At 54.2% G+C, this 20,403-nt stretch overlaps 2 protein-coding genes across 5 annotated transcripts; both read right to left on the bottom strand.

Moving 5' to 3' along the window:
- On the bottom strand, window positions 1-10,306 carry LPAR5 (lysophosphatidic acid receptor 5). Of its 3 annotated transcripts, XM_086402265.1 has the most exons (3): window positions 10,254-10,306; window positions 2,238-2,477; window positions 1-2,117 (listed from the first exon to the last, which is right to left on the bottom strand). In XM_086402265.1, the coding sequence occupies exon 3, from the start codon at window positions 1,892-1,894 to the stop codon at window positions 791-793; it is 1,104 nt and encodes a 367-aa protein (XP_086258391.1). In that variant the 5' UTR covers window positions 1,895-2,117; window positions 2,238-2,477; window positions 10,254-10,306; the 3' UTR covers window positions 1-790. The 3 variants fall into 3 exon arrangements, with proteins under 3 accessions (XP_086258391.1, XP_086258390.1, XP_086258392.1); XM_086402264.1 differs by lacking the exon at window positions 2,238-2,477; XM_086402266.1 differs by lacking the exons at window positions 2,238-2,477; window positions 10,254-10,306 and adding an exon at window positions 7,403-7,509.
- Window positions 10,307-12,235: 1,929 nt separating this feature from the next.
- Window positions 12,236-19,964, bottom strand: ACRBP (acrosin binding protein). Of its 2 annotated transcripts, XM_086402241.1 has the most exons (10): window positions 19,862-19,964; window positions 19,412-19,630; window positions 19,164-19,258; window positions 18,601-18,721; window positions 17,250-17,712; window positions 16,658-16,790; window positions 14,577-14,756; window positions 14,278-14,445; window positions 13,126-13,209; window positions 12,236-12,544 (listed from the first exon to the last, which is right to left on the bottom strand). In XM_086402241.1, the coding sequence occupies exons 1-10, from the start codon at window positions 19,902-19,904 to the stop codon at window positions 12,422-12,424; spliced, it is 1,629 nt and encodes a 542-aa protein (XP_086258367.1). In that variant the 5' UTR covers window positions 19,905-19,964; the 3' UTR covers window positions 12,236-12,421. The 2 variants fall into 2 exon arrangements, with proteins under 2 accessions (XP_086258367.1, XP_086258368.1); XM_086402242.1 differs by lacking the exon at window positions 14,278-14,445.
- Window positions 19,965-20,403: the final 439 nt, after the last annotated feature.

Genomic DNA, 20,403 nt, shown 5'->3' with positions numbered 1-20,403 from the left:
TTCTTTGGAATGCTCCATGTTTAAGAGTGTAAAAGGGTCTGAGACCAACAAGTCTGAGAACTGTTACTTTAGAACAAGAATGTTCTCCTCATTGTATTATCGGTGAAGCAGCAGACGGGGCGCCAGGTGGAGGGGGAAGAACCGAGGACCTAGAATGGAGGAGATCTTGAAGGGGGAAGGCAGGACCTAGAAAGGGGACTAGGGACCAAGAACTTGGAGGGAAAACTCCTCTAACTCAATTTTGCCCTGCCCCCAACTATCCATGCTGGGTGTCAGGTCTAAATTGTTTCAAGTCACTAGACAAGAAGGAAACCAATTCAGTGAGCAGCCAATACGCTTTTGTATTATTAATATTATGCCTCAGTGCTGGGCAGGGAGAGCCTCCTAAGACTCCCTAAGCCTGCTGTGGCCGGTCTAAAGGCAGGACACCCATCTTCCGCTCCATCTACCAGCTGTGGGCCGCGTTTCCTGCCCACCAAGGACATTTCATCCAGTCTCCTGCCTCTACATGGGCAGGTTCACAGCAACACTTTCTAGGGGCTGGGGAAGGGGTCCTCCCCTGCTCACCATCACCCCCAGTTAAAGACATTTCCAGCGGCGCTCTTCCTACCGCGCGCCCCTGGGCCCCACACTTCGTTCTCTTCTGCATCCGGTAGCAGGAGCTGCCACTCCTAAGTCCCAGCGCCCACCCTACCGCTCCCCGGTGCACACCGCGGCGTGTCTGAGAGTACCAGAGGCGCGGGAGTGGGGGTGGGGGTGGGACCGTGCTCTGACACGAACGACTGTGCGTTCAGAAGGACGAATCCTCGTGGGATGGGGTGAAGGATGACCGGGGATCGGAGGGCTGGAGCTGCCCCTGGCTGGTTGTGGTCAGAGTAGAGGCGTGGGCAGTCTCGGTGAGCGGTTCAGCGAGCGCCTCCTGAGCCCCGTTGGCGGCCAAGGTCCTGTCCCGGAGCGGGGCTCTCAGGCCTCGCAGGGTGTTGCGGAAGCCCTCCGCGCTAAAGTAGTACACGAGGGGGTCGAGCACGCAGTTGGCACCGGCCAGCAGCACCATGACCATCAGCACCCCGCGCACCTTCTTGCGCGCCTCGGAGCTGGCGGGCACCACCTCGCCGCGTAGCAGCCCGTACACGGCCAGCGTGGCGTTGTAGGGCACGAAGCACAGCAGGAAGATGACCAGGCTCGCCAGCAGGAGGCGCACCGTCTTCCGCCGCCGCTGGCTCCGCGTGGCGTCGGGCCGCGCCAGGGTCCAGAAGACGCGGCCCGACGAGTAGACCACGGCCGCCAGGGGCAGCAGGAAGCCCAGCGCCTCGGCCAACAGCAAGAGCGGCAGTAGGCTGCCCTTCCACAACTTGTCGCTGAAGCTCTCGAAGCAGAGGGACACGTTGCGGCCGTCTCTGGCGCAGGACGAGGGCTGGTGCGCCAGGATGGTAGGCACGGCGAACACCAGGATGAGCGCCCACACGCCCAGGCAGAGCAGCCGCGCCACGCGAGGCCGCCGCAGGTGGCGCAGCCGCAGCGGGTGCACGATGGCGGCGTAGCGGTCCACGTTGATGAGCGTCAGGAAGATGCAGCTGCCGTACATGTTCATCTGAAAGACGGCGCCCGCCAGCTGGCACAAAAAGTCCGGGAAGGGCCAGTAGTGCCGCGCGTAGTAGGACAGGCGCAAGGGCAAGGAGAGGGTGAAGAGCAGGTCGCTGGCCGCCAGGTTGCACATGTACACGCTCACCACCGAATGCACGCGCAGCGCGCGCAGGAAGACCCAGAGGGCCAGCGCGTTGAGGGGGAGCCCGGCCGCCAGCACCACGCTGTAGACCACCAGATGCAAATGATGGATGGGCTGGTAGTCCGGGCACTCGGTGGGAAGAGACTTGGCCGAGGAGTTGGCTTGCATCGTGCCACTGTGCGCCGAGGAGCTAGGCTGGGGGCATCAGGGGGCGCACCCACGTCCTAGCATCTCCAGTCTCTGGGGCCGGGGCCTGGGGGCTGCACAGAGAGCCCCAGAGCAAACGGAGGTTCAGCATGGGCGTGTGGGTTGTGGTTGCAAGGCAGCCGGCCTGGGGGAAGGTGGGGAGCAGTGGGATGCCTTTGGTCACAGCCTCATCGGCAGTGGAGACCTGAAACAGGAGGGAAGCCAGAAGTCAAGATTGGGCAAGGAAGGGCTGAAGACACAAATGTTATGGAGCTGAACTCCCTGGCCTCTTGAGACCTTTTTCAGCCTCAGACCTTTCCCTTACCTTCCTTCTGTGTCCAGAACAGCTTTCTGCAGCCGTCTCCATGGCACAGTGTTAAATGCACAGACTCTGGAGTCAGACTTGCCTACGTAGAAATCTGTGCCTTTGTCCTCGTGTGCCTTAGCCACTTCCCTGGTAGTCCAGTTACTAAGACTCAGAGCTCCCAACGCAGGGTTCAATCCCTGGTGAGGGAACTAGAGCCTACATGCTGCAACCAAGAGTTTGCATGCCACGACTAACACCCTGCACAGCCGAATAAATAAATATTTTTTTTAAAGGAAAGAAAACTGAATTAATATCTCTACCCCTCATTTTCCTTACCTGGAAAACAAAAGAAAGAAAGGAGAGGCGTTCCTACTTCACAAGGTCATTAGACTCAACGAGTCAATATATATGAAATGCTTTGGTTACTGTTATCTGCTAATATCTCTTCCTTTCTTCCTTTCTTGTACAAATGCTTCCTGGGACTTTAGAAGGTTTCAGGCATGTTCAAAGCAGTGAACAAAACAAAGGCCTTGCCCCCACCTATTTTCCATTCCCCTGAAAGGAGACAGATGATAAAGTATTGGTAAATAGGTATTGGCCTCCTTGGGTGGATGGCTCAGGGGTAAAGAATCTACCTGCAATGCAGGAACCACAGCAGATGTGGTTCAATCGATGGGTCCAGAAGATCCTCTGGAGAAGGTAATGGCAACCCACTTCAGTATTCTTGCCTGGGAAATCCCATGGACAGAGGACCCTGGCAGGCTACGGTCCATAGCATCACAAAGAGTTGGACACAACTAAATGACTTAGCACACACACACGCACACAAATAGCTCTTATGTCAGGTGGTGAGAAGAACTGTGGAGCCCCTCCCCTGGCACCAGCCTGTTCTGCTTGTTCCCCATTATCTAAAGAATAAAGTTCAAACTCCCAAGTACAGGATGAAATCCCAGCCTCATCTCTGCTGTTGCTCCTGTGTGGGCTGGCTTTGTGGTCAGAGTGACCCAGTCCAGCTGGATGGTTTGACCTTGCTCACTCTCAGTTTTTTCATTTGTAAAATGGGGACAGTAATAGAATGGGGGTCCCATAGGCTGATGGCACACCTCAGCACAGTGCTGCCAGATGGGGAAGGCCTTGTGGGTTGAACTTCTCTGGGAGCTTCCCTGCAGAGTCTGACTTGGATGTTTCCTAGTGAGGGTTCTATGATGGGGGGAGATGGTGGTTTGGTCCTAAGGGCTTGAAGGGGGCGCTTAGCCCAGAGAAGGTGGCAATGAGCCAGGAAGTACTGTGGGCTCTGATAAGACTGAGACTGCCGGAAAGGGCAGACCACAGCCGCTGCCATCCTCAGGCAAAAGCTGGCACATGAAGGGTATGGCCAGAGGTAGTGGAGTCAGAAGACAGGACTTCATCTCAAGTCCTTCCTTAATGCCAGAAGGCCACAGAAGAGACCCCTCCATTGTGATCCCCACATGCTGTCTATTTTGTGTGTGTTGTAAAATATACAGAACTTATTAAAATTACCATTGCAACCATCTTTAAGACTACAATTCAGTGACATTAAGTACAATCGCAGTATTGTGTAACCATTGCCACTATTTCTGAAACTTTTTCATCATCCCAAACAACAGCTTTATACCCATTAAGCAATAACTGCTCATCCCCTTTCCCTCCCTCTCCTGGAAACCTCTATTCTACTTTCTGTCTGTGTAAATTTGCCTATTCTTGACCCCTCCTCTGAGTAGAAATGTAGAATTTCCATCCTTTTGTGTCTGGGTTATTTCACTTAGCTTAAAGTTTTCAAGGTCCCTCCATGCTATAGACTGTATCAGAGTTACAGTCTTTTATGGCTGAATAATATTTTCCTGAGCTTCCCAGGTGGGTCAGTGGTAAAGAACCTGCCTGCCAATGCAGGAGATGCAGGTTTGATTCCTGAGTCGGGAAGATCCCCTCCCTGGATAAAGAAATGGCAACCCACTCCAGTATTCTTGCCTGGAAAATCCCATGGACAGGGGAGCCTGGTGGGCTATAGTCCATGGAGTCTCAAAGAGTCGGACACAATTGAACAACTAAACAACAAAAACAAATATTTTCCCGTATAAACACCACATTTTGTTCATCTGTTCATTTGTTGATGGTGACTTGGGTTTTTCCATCTTTTGGATATTGTGGGTAATGGTAATGAAGATGGGTGGCCACGTGCCGACTTGGGGATCTTAAGGAAATAAGTTATCTGAAGACCCTGAGCCATTATCCCAAAGTACTGAACCTACTCCTTTCAGTTGGAACCACTTAAAGCCTTACATGGAACAAAGTTGTAAACCTGATCGTCATACGTTTTCTAGTGTGTTTTTCGCTTGTTTGTTTGTTCTCCCTCCAACCAGCAGTTTAAGACTTGTAAGAAGCACAGCACAAGAATAAAGAAACATTTCTCCTACGAAATACCAATTTCATCAACGAAAATAATGTTGGATGGGTCTTAAACATGCGGAAAAGCAAGTAACACCAGTTCTCTTCCTAAAATGTGCCCACTTCCCATGATCCTTTGCTCCAGTCATGCCAAACTAGTGATAATTCTGCAAATACTTGACATCTTCAGGGCTCTGCCTCTCACGTGCTGTCTCTTCAACCTGGAATGCCCTCTCTCCCCTTCTCTGACTGGTAAACTCAGCCACTTCTCAGAGCCCCATGATGCCTTTCCTGACTCCCGCCCTCCCACCAAACAGGCATAGTCCCCTCTTTGGTGTCTCCCCAGCACTTTGGACGCACGTCAGCTTTTCCTACTCAGGCTGTCATGAGCTGTTCTTGGTCTGCTCCTCCCACTCACCCGTGAACTCCCTGAGGGAGGGCCTATGGACTGTGACTTACTCATCTTTGTAGCCCCAGCCCCTCCCTCTATAAATGTTGAGTCAAAAATAATAGCTGCCTTACTGATCGCTCACCATCTCCCTGGGTGCCTTCTAAGTGCAAGCTCTAATCCTCCCAGCAGCCCTTGGAGGTCAGTGTTTCTCCTGATTTTTACTCAAAAGTGGTCAGTGAGGAGTGAAATCAGGACTCAAACCCAGGACGTCTCACCTCCAAAGTCCAAGCTGCCTCCAATAAGAATGGGTGGGTGGGTGTGAGCTAGATGCTGCACCTAACTTTTATTGCTGCCTAGATGAAATCTGTGCCCATAGGTGAACGCTTTTACTTCCTCCTTTGTCCAATTGAAATATGTACTGTTTAATAACCCACTTCCTTCTTTCTCCCACTTCAAACATTGGTACCACAGACTCATCTCTCACACACACAAATATGCCTCCTGATGATCTCCCCTTACCTACTGAATCAGTTTTCTACTTTCAGCTCCTCAGGTCATATCCTGTGTGTTTGTCCCATTTCCCCAACCAGATGATAAGGTTCTAGGGTAGGGATTAGGCCTTTTACAGCTTTCTTCCCAAGCTCACTCACACTTCAGTCTTTCCACTTAGCAGGCCCTTGTGATATTCACTGGCTGCCTGGAAGGAAATCTTCCCTCTGCCCCCCATGTCCATCCAGCCTGTAATCCTGTTATAATATTTCATGTGTCATTCCAACCTCTTATCACATTCCTGACTATCTTTTCCGCATGTGCAACTCTGAAAAGCATGTCCCTTTGGAGAGCCTTGTTTGGAAACTGCTTGTGATAAAACTTCCGTAACAGTTTACGGCTGCAATTTTTGTTGCTGTTTAGTCCCTAAGTCATGTCTGGCTCTTTGCAACCCCATGGACTGTAGCCCGCCAGGCTCCTCTGTCCATGGGATTTCCCAGGCAAGAATGCTGGAGTGGGTTGTCATTTCCTCATCCAGGGAGGGGATCTTCCCAACACAGGGATCAAACCCAGAACTCCAGTATCTCCTGTATTGCAGGCAGATTGTTTACCACTGAGCCACCTGGGAAGCTCACAGCTACAATTACAGTAACATTTTATCACTCTTAACCATTCTTTGGAGAATCAATAGCTCCTTACAATTAGGATGAATGAATGAGTGAATGGATAATTCTCTTCCAAGAATACTAAATCTCTCAGCACTTCCCTCGTGGCTCACTGGTAAAGAGTCAGCCTACAACGCAGGAGACACTGGAGACCTGGGTTCGATCCCTAGGTCAGAAAGATCCCCTGGAGGAGTAAATGGCAACTCCAATATTCTCGCCTGGAGAATCCCATGGACAGAGGAGCCTGGTGGGCTCCAGTCCATGGGGTGGCAGAGAGTTGAACAGGACTGAGTGACTAAGCACACAGCACACAAGGCTCTCATCAACAACACTGCATGTTAATGAGACCACAATGCATTAGGTGAGCTGCTACTAAAAGGTGGAGTTAGGAATTCTTCAGAGATGCTCTCTCCTTCCTCCTTCCAAAGCCGAGAAGCCCTTGGGTTGATGTCTCAAAAAGCCACCCCTCTCTGACAGACTCACACAGAATGGCCTAAGCCAAGCATTGAGAGCTGCCAGGCCCCTGCCCTAGTCCCCCACCCCATCCGCTTGCTTCCCTGGGGCTCCCTGTCAGAGGAACTGAATGGGCACAGTGCCAGGCCAGATGGCAGAGATGGGAAAAACTGCCAAAAAGGAGGCAAACAGGAAATGGAAGGCGGGCTCTAGGTATGGGGAAGGGGCAGCAAGCCCCTCTCCTCTGTCCTGCTGTCAGCAAGAGGTCAGGTTGGGGTGGGGGGCGGTAAAGCAAAGAAACAGCAGCAGCCCCAGAAGCGCAGAGACACCAGGACTTCATTTCACCAGGGAGAAGGGGAACCTCGAGGCCCACACGGGCTCAGCAACCTCAGCATGCCCAGAGGTCACGTGAGCACACAGCTGCACTCACGTGCAAGGCCACAGGCAGGTAAGGGTGCACCAAAGGATGGGCACACAAGATTGTTAGTAACATACAGATCACTGTGTAACACGTGTGTGTGTGCACGGAGCCTCAGACAGCCAAGCCAGGGGAGGAGGGCAGACCCAGCCCCCGTCTTCGGGACAACATCCTTAGATGGACAGACAGACGGGCAGCTTCAGGGGCACACACACAGGTGTGCAGATGGCCACAAGCAGATCCCTGCCCCAGGACACTGAGAGGCAAAGAGAGGCCTGGGGACTGCCCCTCCGGCATCCTCTCCCCCACCGCCCCAACACCATGCACAGACCAGAGTATGCGTGGTCATTCTCCTCCTCACCTTCTCCGTCTTTCAGCTTGCCATAAGCACACCCAGGGCCCAGATCCCTGTGTCCCTGGGACCTCTGGGACCGGCCCCACTGCCCTCTGAGCTGGGCTGGGCACCATGCTTTGCTGAGATAAGTCAGTGGGGCAGGGCTATTTTCTGCCTTGGCAGGAAGTGAGAATGGAGGATAAAAGTGGACAGAAGGCTAGATCATGATCTTTCCCTTCCTCTCCTCCACACAACTGGCCCGTGGCGTCCACCCTTCTGGCGCCTGACCAGGGATGCAGAGGGGAGCTGAACAGAAGCGGGGTGGGTGATTTGGGACACTGATGGGGGCAGGGAGGAAAGACAGACAGCTCCAGCTTCCTCCTGTCTGCTACCCTCCCCGTGGGCTTCCTGCCCCACTTCCCCCCTGCTCTCCCCGCCTCTCCGAACATCCACCAAAGGCCTTGCTCTCATCACCTCTTCACCTTCGGAATCTACACCCTTCAGAAATTTGGAAAGTGGGAATCTCCGGTCTCTTCATCCTTCTTGCCCCGGAAGACCAGCTCTGAATAGCTCTGACCTACTTTTAGATTTGGGCTGTCAAAAGCCCATCAGCATGTCTCCCCACCCCCACCCTCACCACACACACTGTGTAACCAGACCCTGTAGCTAACTGAACCCACTTCCTCTCTTGCTGCAACCTGGCAGCCACGAGAAGATGCAACCTCTACCCACAGACACGTGTGATTGTGAAGACTCTTATGGCCTGTATGTTCAGATTTCCCAAACGGATGCAAACTGTACTGAGCATCCAGCAGAAGGATGATGAAAGCTTTAGGAAAATCTCTGTCCCAGGGCTGCTCTGAAACACAGATGAATCCTGCCCATCAGCTTGTCCTGGGTCTGGGAAGTTTGTGAAAGTGACTAATAGTCGCTCAATCTTGTCTGATTCTTTGCGACTCCAGGGACTGTAGCCTGCCAGGCTCCTCAGTCCATGGAAGTTTACAGGCAAGAATACTGGAGTGGGTTAGCTGTTCCCTTCTCCAGGGGATCTTCCTGATTCAGGGATCGAACCTGGGTCTCCCGCATTGCAGGCTGATTGGGGCAGTCTGTAAGGTGGGGATAGTACCAGGTCACCCAGTTGAGTGGATGGCCTCCTCCTGACCCAGGGGTCATGGTCTTCCCCTCCACGTGTCCTGTCTAACCTCCATCCTCCTTCCTCTCTGGTTCAGGCCTGCTCTGCTTTCTGCAGCCCAGATCCTGCTCCAGCCTCTCCCCACCCTTCCCCTCTTGGCCTCTCTTTCAGCTCTTCCAACATCATCCTCAGCTGCATCTTTTCCCTTTCTCTATTCTCATCCCATTTCTCCTTTCTAGGAAAAGGCCATAAGTTCAATGACTAGTCGCCCGGTGAGTGGCTGTCACCTCCCCACCTGCATACATTTCTCCACCCTGCTGTCAAGAGCTGGAAAAACAGGAAACAAAGTCTCGATCACTCAGGACTCAAATGGGATCAACTCTCGGCAGCCCTGTGCTCTGGGTGGTCCTTGTTTTGGGACTTGGCTGGGTCCCACAGACTCAAAGAAACCTCGGGAAGCCTTTGGATTCATGGACCTGGCCCTGCCCTTGGGCAGCACTGAGTATGTGTGATGTGGAGCCCTCAAGCCTCTGTGATCCCTCCCCGGGGGCCTGGGCTTGGGAGGCTTCTGAGCTGCTGGGGTGCATGCTGAGGGCACCAGACAGGGACACAGCCGGGCTCTACGGTCTCTGGGTGGCCAGGAGATGAAGCTCAAGGGTTGAAAGTTTCTGCTTCTGTCTCAACCCAACCCTTGCCTCCAGGTCCCCTTCAGCGACAACCTCAGATCACCCTGAAGGGACCAGAGATGCAACCTGATGGGAGGGCCCCTTCCCATCAGGGAGGCCCCCACAAACAGGGAACAGCCACCCTCAGTGGTGTGACACACAGGTGTCAGGGACACCACTTTGATCCCTGATCTGGGAAGATCCCACGTGCCTCATGGCAACTAAGCCCCTGAGCCACAACTACTGAAGCTCCGTGCACCTAGAGCCCATGCTCTGAAACAAGAGAAGCCACCACAGTGAGAAGCCCGTGTACCACAAGTAGAAAGAAGCCCCCACTCTCTGCAACTAGAGAAAAGCCCGGGTGGAGCAAAGAAAACTCAGCACAAACAAAAATATATACATAAATACATATTAAAACAAAAACAAAAGAAGGCCCTGCACACGCTCAAATATCACCCCCACCCTACCCTGTGCCCAGTATCTGAAATCTTATCCACTGCATGACACTCCTGGACCACATCCTACCAGACCTGGCAGGACACTGGAGACGTCTGGCCTCAACATCTTATAAAGAGAATGCCCTGGGTGAAGGCAGTGTCTCTCAGGCACCTCTAAGACATTGGATTTGGCTGGGAAGGTCCCTATGAGGGCAGGTCTGTGCCTTGAACCCGCTCTGGAGTTTAATCAGGTCAGGTTACTGTCACCTGCAGAGGCCTGGCTCCGGATGAGTGGGCGTTGGACATTGTCTTATCTGAGAATGGGAGAGGGTTGGAAACTATCCTCAGAGGGCCCTCTTTCCTCAGTGGCCCTGGGACCCCGAGTTTAGCGTGAGAGTAGGTGAAGGGGAAGACCCAGCCCCCAGAACAGACAGACCCAGGGGCTGGCTTCATGCTCCAGGGCACATCCTCTGTCTGCGGTCTGCCTGCCTGAGGTCGTCCCTTTGAGCTCTTTATTCAGAAAGATTTCTCCAGGCCCAGGGCCCCCTCTCACCTCCACTCCCACCCACGTCCCCCAATTCTAAAGGAGGGGTGCTGTCCTTGTGCCCCTGTGAGGTTCAATCCCACCTGTGAGGCCCCCTTACCTGTGCTCGTCGGTGTGGCTCGCAGCTCTCCCGAGCTGGCTTCTGCCTGCTCTGCGCCAGGCCGGGCTGGTAGGACCTGCTCCCGGCAGTGGGACACACCCACCTCAGCAGATCTCAGCAGATCCCGGCACCCTGCACGCACCCGCACCCAACCCCAAGACAGCGGGCAGGGAGAGAGAGAGGAGGAAGCCGTGACCTCAGTGCCTTCACAGTTTGGCCAGAGAAGAAACCCCAGCAGAATGTCACTTAATGCAGCCCCAGCCCTCACCCACTAATGCCCTCACCACCACCCATCCCTCTCACACCCCTTGTAGTTTCCGGGAAGCCCAGCTGTCACACCCAGTACTGCAGATTCCAAATTACTAACCCCCAGCCTCTTGCTGTCCTGCCGGTTCCCCCTGGCTGTCTCGTCTGTTCTGGGTTCCAGCAGATGGTTTTGCTCTTGTCACAGGTGGCTTATACCTCCCTCTGTGTGTTTGTGGGGGAGGGGGAGCAGGACTCAGATGACAACCCCTAGTCTCTGTAGCCTGGGCTGAGCCCCTTGTCTTCCAGATCAATAGGGCCAGGCATGATGTCTGCGCTCTGTGCAAAAAAAAAACCCAAAAAACAAAAAAACAAGCTTTGAGCCCTAGGTGAAAAAGGACATTGTGGTTGAATGAGCATGGGAAACACTAAGTCGAACAGGTTTCTCTATTACAGGGTTTCTCAGGGTCTTAAAAGCTTGACCACATGTTGATAATAAAAGCTGGGTTATGGGGGCATTGAGGGTGCATTGTGAGTGTGTTAGTTGCTCAGTCTTGTCTGACTCTTTGCAATCCTATGGACTGTAGCCCACCAGGCTCCTCCTTCCATGGGACTCTCCAGGAAAGAATACTGGAGTGGGTAACCATTCCCTTCTCCAGAGGGTCTTCCCAGCCCAGGGGTCGAAACTGGGTCTCCTGCGTCGCAGGAAGATTCTTCACCTTCTGAACCACCAGGGTTGCGTTATTCTGTATTTGTGTATGCTTGAGCTTTTCCATAACGTTTTCTGTTAAATGCTATATAGTTATCTCCACGTGTGTGTTTCCAGAATATGTTTTGGGAGATCCGTTATTTTTTTTTTTGTTTGAAAGATTTTTTTTTTAACGTGGATCATTTTTATAAGGTTTTATTGAATTTGTTACAATATTGTTTCTGTTTTTTATGTTTTTGGTTTTTGTGGCATGTTGAGATCTTAGCTTCCCAAACAGGGCTCAAATCCATACCCCCTGCCACTGGAAGGCAAAGTCTTAATCATTGAACAGCAAGGGAAGTCTCCCAGGTTATTTTTTTTAACTTTTTTAAAAAGTTGATATGTTGTATTTTCATTTTTATTCAGTTCAAGAAATTTTCTTTTTCATTTTTTTGGCTACATGGCATGTGGGATCTTGTTTTTCCAACCAGGGATCAAACCTGCGCCCCCTGCATTGGAAGCATGGAGTCTTAACCACTCGACCACCCGCTAAGTCCTGATTCCCACGTTATTAAAGGCTGATGCTGGAGTCACATCTCCACGCAAGCTGTCATGACGCGCTCCCCCACATTTGGACCATTGGGCCCATGACTGGATGTCAGAGCAAGGGCTTCCAGCCCAGTTGCCTCCTCCCTCCTATAAATGGCAAATTCTGCCATACTGCCTGGGGCTGGCCCCCGCTGGACACAGTCTCATTCAGATGACCCTCTAGAGGGACAGTCCTGCACTCACATCTGAGATCATGGGATCAGAACTTCAGAAATGGAGACACACACGCCCTCGTGGCCCACACAGTCCCCAAGACACCAGCCATGACTTCTTCTGACTTCTCAGTCTTCTCCTGGCACAGGACTGCTTCCCTGAGAACCACCCCCAGGATTCCCTTGCCAACAGATGGCTCCATAAGTGCCAGGGGCTGTAGAACTGACTCCCTGGGGGCAGGGGGCGGGGAGGCCCAAGAGGGGATCACAACCAAACCAGGCCACACAAGTTAAAAATAAACATTTTATGTATAGACATCCTTTAAGGTGGGCAGAGTTCCCATCACCAACCTCTCTGGGACTGGTGCCCCAACCCAAAAGACACGTGATTCGGGCCAAGTAAGAGACAATCCAGGGTCTGAAAGCAATGGAGAGTATGGGAAGGGGTAGCGGGTGGGGAGAGGACAGAGTCCAGCTCATCCAGCTTGGCCAAGGGTCAAGGTGCTAAACTCCTGGCTCCATCGAAGCACGAGGTCCTCGCTCTTGTCCGGAGTCAGGACGGTGTACGTCTCATTCTGCAGACATCTCATGCGGGACACCTGTGCAGGGTCCGAGTGGGAGAGCCAGGAGCCAGAGGTGTCAGAAGTCCAGATCCCAGGGCGGGGGCGGGGGCGGGCGTGGTTGCAGGGAGTGCAGGAAAAGTCAGGGAAGGCGGAAGCTCAGATGTGGCTTTTTTAAAAAGCAGCCAGACACACCACATAGCCTGAACCCCTCCTTTTAGAAATGAGGAGCCCGGGGCTGGAGAGGAAGTGACTTGGCTCAGACGAGTCAGTGAGTAAGAGCAGGAGGCAGGACTGACATCTAGACCTCTCTGACCAACCAGGCTGGGGGTTCTTCCCTCCCAGTGTGTCCCCAGGGCTTCTTATGGCAGCCTCCCCTTTCCACCCCCATCCCGGAACCCTTGGCCTGGGGGCCTGGGAGGGCTGCTCACCTGTGGCTGGAGGAGTAGGGACAGAGCTCCGGGGGACACACCTGCTCTTCACACCCCCACCCCCATGCTCAGATGGATGCCACGGCTCGGGGTGTGTGGGGGAGGTGGAAAGGTGGTCAGAACAGGTCAGCGTGCAGTGACCCATGGAGGGGCTGATGGGGGTGGTGGGAGCAGCAGGAGGTGGCTCACCTTCCGGTCCCTGTTTCTCATCATACACTGCTGGCTTTTGAAGGCACAGTAGTTGGGGTACTGCACATATTCCGTGTCACAGATCTAAGGCAGGAGCGGGGGATGGGAGGTGGAAGACTTCAGAAGCCTCAGAGCCCTTCATAGCGCCCCCGACGGCAGAAACCAGGGCAGAGAACCAGACCCTCTGCACCGGGGTGTCCCCTTCAGTGTCACCCTGTGTCTGGGAAGACGCTGGGAGCTGAAACTAGGAAGGGGCTGCTCTGCCGGTCAGCAGGCTGCGAAAGCAGCTGAGAGGACCGGGGAAGTGAGTACCAAGGGTCCAGATCGTGGAAGGGTCCCAAGTGGCAGTCCCATCTCAGGGAGCCTCCTGGGGACGGCTTAGGATGGAAGAGGTGGAAGTGTTTCTAATGTGCGACCCTGGGTGGAGCCACTTCCCTCTGTGGCCCTCACCACCCCACCCATAAACCCAGGGAAACAGCTGAGATGGTCTAAGGCCCCGTCCAGATCTAGGGACTCAGGGAGGAAAGCTAGGCGGAGGCCCTTCTGCTCAGCTAAAAGCCCTTTCTTAAGTAGTCTCAACTTGTCCTGGTCTTGATTGTTTTCTGTTAAACCACAGAAGGCGGGGGTTGGGGGAGTGAGGGAGGCGGTGCTGGCTCTTAGCTACAACAGGTTGACCCACAGGGGAGGTGACTGCGGAGGGAGTAAAGCTGATCCCATTGAGAGGGAAAGCACTGGAAGATTCGGGAAGGAGCCTACAGACTAAGGCAGGGAAGCACTGGATCACTGTCAGCGGCACTTCAGGCATCACCCAGAAGTTTGTCTTAGGAATGAGGCCTCCCACTCCCACCCACCAAGGGTAACTGGCAGAGATGGGACCAGACCTGTCTCGTGTCCCCAAGTCCTGTACCCTCCAGCTTCCCGGATTGCTAGTCCTTTGCTAAACACAATCCTGGTCTCCTGGGGGCCCAGGGGAGGCGGAGGGAGGGGGGAGGGTGTTGGGGAGGGGGAAGGGGAGTCTGCTGGAAAGAGGCAGGAGGCTCAGTGAGGAGCAGCTCTCAGAAGCCAGGGCCCCAAGGCGCCCCCCACCCCACATCCTAGGGTTCCCCAGAGCGAGGGACTAGGAGGAAGCGTGGTGAGTGGGGTGGGGCTGACCCTGGTGGGGAAGTCTCCATCCTGGAAGCTCAGGAACTCAGTCTGGAGCCAGCTGGCCACTCGGTTGTCTTCGCAGCCCTTAGTGGCCAGCCTGGCACACCAGAAGTCCATGCGCAGCCCGCCGTACAAGTCCAGCCCGTAAAAGCGGCCCGATTTCAGGCTCCCTATCTGTGGCACGGGGCACAGGAGAGAGGTGGGCACCCTGCTCACCCCCTCAGCCCCCGGTTGCCCGACCTTGCCTAAAGCCCTACCCCCCACCCCCACCGCCACCACTGCAGCCCACCCAGCTGGGTCGGTACCTGGGTGCCAATGGTCATGCTCTGGGAGGCAAGCAGGGGGCTGACAAAGGGTGTTTTGTGGGAGCTGTCGCACTGCTGTCGCTGCAGGTTGGCCTCCGAGTGGCACTGCTCCAGCTTCAGTGAGCAGAAGTCACAGAGGGTACACGCGGCTAAGTGTCGCCGCCCCAGACTGTCACAGACCTGCGGAGGGGTGCGGCTGAGGGCCTGAGGCTGAAGTCCCACGCCCCCAACGAAGGTCCCCGCATTAAGCCTTTTCCAGAAGCTCCTCTGGCTTTTCCCAAACCCCCTACCCAAGGTCCTCCCCTCAAGGACCTCCCATCAGCTCTCTATTTCTTCCCCCTCCTCCAGGATGGTTTATTTCCTCACAAACAATCTTCATCTTCTTGCAGGTGACACCCAAGCCTCTATCATCCGTTCTAATCTCTTTCCTGAGCTCTGAATCCTCATGGCCAAGTGCCTGACAGATGTCTAACTTTGCCTAACTGAAAGAGGCTCACCGTCCTCCCTTCCTCTCTGCTAATGATAATGCTAATATTTACAAAGAGCTGGCACGGTGCTGCATGCCATGGCTGATAAATGCCTTCATCTTATTTGGTCTTCCTAGGAATAGAATAGCTACTAAGCATGGCTCCATTTGCCTGCCAGGAAACTGAGGCTCCCCGAGGCTGAGTCACTTGCTCAAACACACATCGAGTGCATGATGGACCTGGGACACTGGTCTGGCTGCTTCCAACTCAAAACCCAGGTCCTCTGCTGGAGCACCTGGGTTCAGAGCCTCCAAGTTCTTGGAGGACCTTCTTAGATGTGGAGCCGCCCATCTCCCTGTGGGGCTGTCCGCCCTGAGTGAGTCTCCTCAGGAAGATCTCGCTCGGCAGGATCTCCAGGCCGTCCGGTCAGCGCATCACAGTCACACAATCTCTTGCTCGCTCCTCATAACAGCTCATGGGGGAGGCATCATCAGGTCCCTAACCCCAAATCATAACTGAATTCCCCTTTCCTACCAAATGAAATACAACGGTTCGGACTGCCATTCGGGATTATTCACATCATGGCCTCTTTGACTCTGTTTCCAGGTAAAATGGGCTCCTTACTGTTCTTTCAACCAAGCCCTAAAATCCAATGAGCTCTCCAGTAGTCCTGAACTTCCTACGTGCGGTCCACCTCCACCAAAAAATAACTCTGTTTCTATCACCTACCATCCCACACTCCTTTCGTATAATGCTACTCAATCTCAGCTCCCTGAGAGCGGGAGGAAGAGTAACAGTGTGCTCATTCTTGGTCCTTCGTGGAATTTCTTCTCTCTTTCCTCTGAGCCTTTGCACACAGTAGTCTCTCTAGCAGGAACCTTCTACCAACCCCTTCTTCTGCCTGGTTAACTTCTTTTATCTCCAGGTCTCAGGTCATCAGTTCCTCTAAGAGGCATTCTCCAATCCTGCCCCAGCATGACTTTTGTGCTCGCCATCTGCTCTCTGAACTTTAGACTTATCCGTCATGCGTCGATCCCTGTCACACTGGTCTCCATTTTGTCCCTCTCTCCCAGTGGACTCCAGGAGGACAGAGGATCGGATCTTGTTGCACTCATCGCTAAATTACCTAGGACAGAATTGCTGGTGTCTCAAATACCTAGCCAGATCAATATCTGTTGAATAGACAGATGCATGGATGGCATGCCAGCTCTTAGCACACATTTGCTAACGTGCTTTTGGAAAGTCCTACACTTCTTGGAAATAGAATTTGCTGGGTTATGAGGACATATCAAGATTGGGATCTCTCTACAGAGCCCTGGAACGGGTTCTAGGATCCCTCCTGAAAGAAGAGCTGTATCTAAGGTACAGCCACATCCTGCGGTTGGTGAACTGACTGGACATGACTCAAGCTTAGCAACTGAACCACAGAAGGAATTCTGGCCAGGAATAGATTCCAGACTCTGTCTTGAGCCTCCTTCCTTTTAGGGGAGCTGGAAATGTCTTTCCAAGAAGGGGTTCTCACTTGGAGAGTTTTTCAGGCTTTCTGTGGTCCCGCCCATCCTCTACTCCCTAGGCCCGTGAACTTGGAGCCAGTGAACAGCTCAGTGGGCATACCGATATCCCAAAACCAAGGATCTCATTTTCCAAGTACTGCCAGGCCTTGGCTGTCGGGGTTATGACGCAGGTGTTCTCCACAATCGAGTAGCACAGGGTCAGCAAGGCCTCCACGTGGGGCAGCTGTAGCAGGCTGCAAAAAGACCAAGATGGCACCACTGCAGGGGATGGGCCAGAGGGCCAGGGCAGACAGCCATGCCTACTCGATCCCCACTGCCCTTACCATCCAGTCTTAGTCACATGCACTCAGCATGCTGGAGGTGAGAGGCCTCCAGATTAACCGCCTCCTTTTACAGATGAGGAACTGAGACCCAGAAAGGGGAAATGAAATTTGCAGTGCTCATCAGAGGCAGAGTGAAACCCAGAACCCAAGTCTGGTAGCTCTAGCTTCAGGGTTAACCCCATGCCAGGTAGAGATGGGCATCTAGGACAGTGCTTAAGCCACAGAGCAGGTGAGGCGGGCAGCCGCTGGGTGCACCCAAAGCCCAAGCAGATCTGGGTGGGTCTGAGGCCAAGGCTGGCCAAGTGGGCTTCTCATCCCCAAAGGCAGAAGGAAGGGTGGGGCCGGTGGGGGAGACAGAACGTCCAGTACCTGCCGGGGCTCTGGGATCTCCAGATGGTCTCCCCGTCATACACGTCATTCATTTCATTCATCTCCTGCGCCGATCGGATAAGCTCCTGGAGGTTCTCCATCAACATGGGAGTAGACTCCACTTCCCGCACCCGGGGAGTGAAGGAGAAAGGGTTGGAGGACACAAGTTCAGACCGAAACTTGGGCTCTGGGTCTGCCTGCAGCCTAGACACCGACTCCAGCGCCTCCTCTGTGCCCTGGCCCTCCTGCTTCTCCTCCTCCTGCTCCTCCTCCTGCTCCTCTTGCTCCTGCCCTTCCTCCTGCTTGTGCTCCTGCCCCCGCTCCTGCTTGTGCTCCTGCCCCTGCTCCTGTTTGGGCTCCTGCCCTTGCTCCTGGCCGCCCAAGGACAGGGAGGACTGGAGCAGCTCCTCCACATTGCTGTTCAACCGCTCGGGCCAGGGCTGGAAGACCTGTCGTTCGGTGGCTGCAACAGGGTTTGCGAGGGACCAAGAGAGAGAAGGGAAAGGGAAGGTTAGGCTTCTGGCATTCCGTCTTTGCAGAGGGACACACATAAACATGTAAAGGCACACAAACACACACATAAACACATAAGCACACTAAAAACACACAAACACATAAGCACACACAAACCGACACATAAACACAAAAGCACACAGACACACATAAACACATAAGCACATACAAAACGCACAAGCACACACATAGGCATACACAAACACATAAGCACACGTAAACACATAAGCACACATAAACACACACATAAGCACAGACACACTCATAAACACACAAGCACACACATAAACACATAAGCACAAACACACACATAAACACAAAGGTAGAGGAAAGCAGCCTAAATTACACATGTTCACACAACCAATCATACAAAACACAGGCAAGAATACAAATATCAAAACAATAGTACTATGGTGACGGTGGTGGCAGTGTTATGGGTCCCCTTTCCACCTCCCTCACAAAGGGTCCTCTTTCCTAACCCACTTCTAATACCACCTTTTGTCCCTCTCACTTAGGAAGCACCAAGTACTTTGAATACCTAGCAACCAATCCTTTTTGGAGTGAAGATGTGAGCTGAGAAAGGTGCCAGAGGACTTCTTAACGCAAGAGTGTTTTGGGGAGCAAGGAAAAATTAGTTCAGGGCAGAAATAGATGTAACGTCAGAAAACACCCTGATATAGGAAAGCCCTAACTTTCCTGTGTCAAAAAAGTAGGCTCTCCCCTTATGCAAACAGCTGCCCAAGGCTACCTCCAGCAGCTCACCTCCCCAGGTCCCTCCCGTGGATACCTTAAGCCCTGGGTTTGGGGACTCTGGGATGAGAGGCTGGCAGGGTCTCACCTGTGACGTGGGAGGACTTGGGGGAGGTCGCCGTGGTAGGTGGCGGCACTTCAGGTGAACTGTCCACCTCCTTGAGGGTATTGGGTGAGAGGATGGAGACTGGCTGGGAGCACCGGACCCTCTGCAAGGAGAGAAGCAGAGTGGGAACGCCTTTCACAAAGGGCACATTTCCACTCCACCTTATCCTCTGTCCCCAGGTCTCCTCTCTCACAGTTCCTGGGAGGAAATCAGGGAACACGGCCCTGAGTCGAACCCTCTAGATCTGAGACAGGGTCCCCTGCAAAATCAGACGCCCTGCTGGCCCACTTTCCTGGCTTTTACATTTGACTTGAATGACATCACTACTGGGAGGAACCCTAAGGCTTCTCTCTGCCTCCTCCCATCCCTCTCCCTTACTTTTCTGGCAACAAGGGGGGATTGTTCACAGAGTCTGAATGCCTAAGGTGAGACGGTCTGCACACAGAATCTGGGCGAGTGTCAGCCAGTGACTGAGAGGGAGGACCTAAGGATGGTCTGGAGCCCTTCCTCGGTGACACCAGGTTCAAGCTCTGTCTTGACCTCACCTTGGCGTAGTAGACATGGTTGGAACAACGGTATTGGGTGAACTGGCAGAAGGACTCAAACCAGGAGGCATAAGGGAGGTCAGAGCAGACTGCGCCTAGGGAAGGGTGGGGCACAGGTGAACACAGGGGTGTAATCCCTCCTGGAGAGAGGGTGCGATGGGCTCCTGGGGTCCGGAGAGCGGGGCACCCGGGCTCAGGGCCACCCGTCCCCTCGCCCTGGGTCGAGGGAGCACAGGGCTGGCCCTCACCGTCCGGCACCAGGCCGTGGTTTTCATACTGGTCTAGCTGGACGAGGGTGGGGTTCCGGCAACCGTGGGTGGCGCGGAGCCGGCAGGTGGTCTCCGCCTTCCAGGTAGGGGTCAGCAGTGCGAAGAAGCGCTCATACTCCGTGGGGGACAGGGGGCTGCCCGGCGTGGAGGTCGAGGCGGAGTCCTGGGCGGGGGCCGGTGCCAGAGGCAGGAGCAGCACTGCGGGTCGGGGACAGACCACGATGGGCCCCTCTCCGCACCCGCCGGCCGGGAACACCCACCCCGAGAGCGGGGCGTGCATTCGGGGGCTGGGCGCCTGGCCGCCAAGCTGGGGTGAGTGTGCAGGGGCGCTGGCGAGGCGGGGAGGGGCGATGGGGAGAGGCTGCAGGCGGTCCCGGGGGAAGGCGGCTCGGGGACAGTGGAGAGCTCCGGGGGCGGAGGCGCGCTCACCCCTCAGGAGTGAGAGAAATGAGCCTGCGGCGAGGTGCCTCATGGTCCCAGACGGCCGCCAGCGTTCCCCGGACCGAGCGCCTCTAACCGGCCAAGCCAGGGCGAGCAGACAGGCGGGAGGGCGGGGCCGCGGGGGGTGGGGGGGCGTCGAGACCAGTCGACGTCACAAAGTGGGGGCGGGGAAACTGATGCGAGGTTGGACTCGGCCGAAAGGCGGGGGCGGGTCCCCCGTGTGTCACATCCCAGCTCGAGGACAAGGACGGCAGGAGTGATCTGGGACTCTGGCAGGGGCTGGATGGCGTAGCTCCTGTCTGTTCTTTACCTTATTACCTATCCCATCTCCAAGCTGGCCCCACACACTGGACACTTTTTCTCCCTATTTTACAATCTGGCCTTCCAGTAGTCACACAGGGATCTAAGAGTTGGACCATAAGGAAGACGGAGCACGGAAGAATTGATGCTCTCAAACTGTGGTGTTGGAGAAGACTCTTAAGAGTCCCTTGGACTGCAAGATCAAACCAGTCAGTCCTAAAGGAAATCAG

Source organism: Bos grunniens, chromosome 5 (genome assembly GCF_055505025.1).
Source record: "Bos grunniens cultivar Pamir isolate PY7600 chromosome 5, Bosgru_T2T1.0, whole genome shotgun sequence".
NCBI lineage: Eukaryota > Metazoa > Chordata > Mammalia > Artiodactyla > Bovidae > Bos > Bos grunniens.
This window is presented reverse-complemented; position numbering and strand designations above follow the sequence as displayed.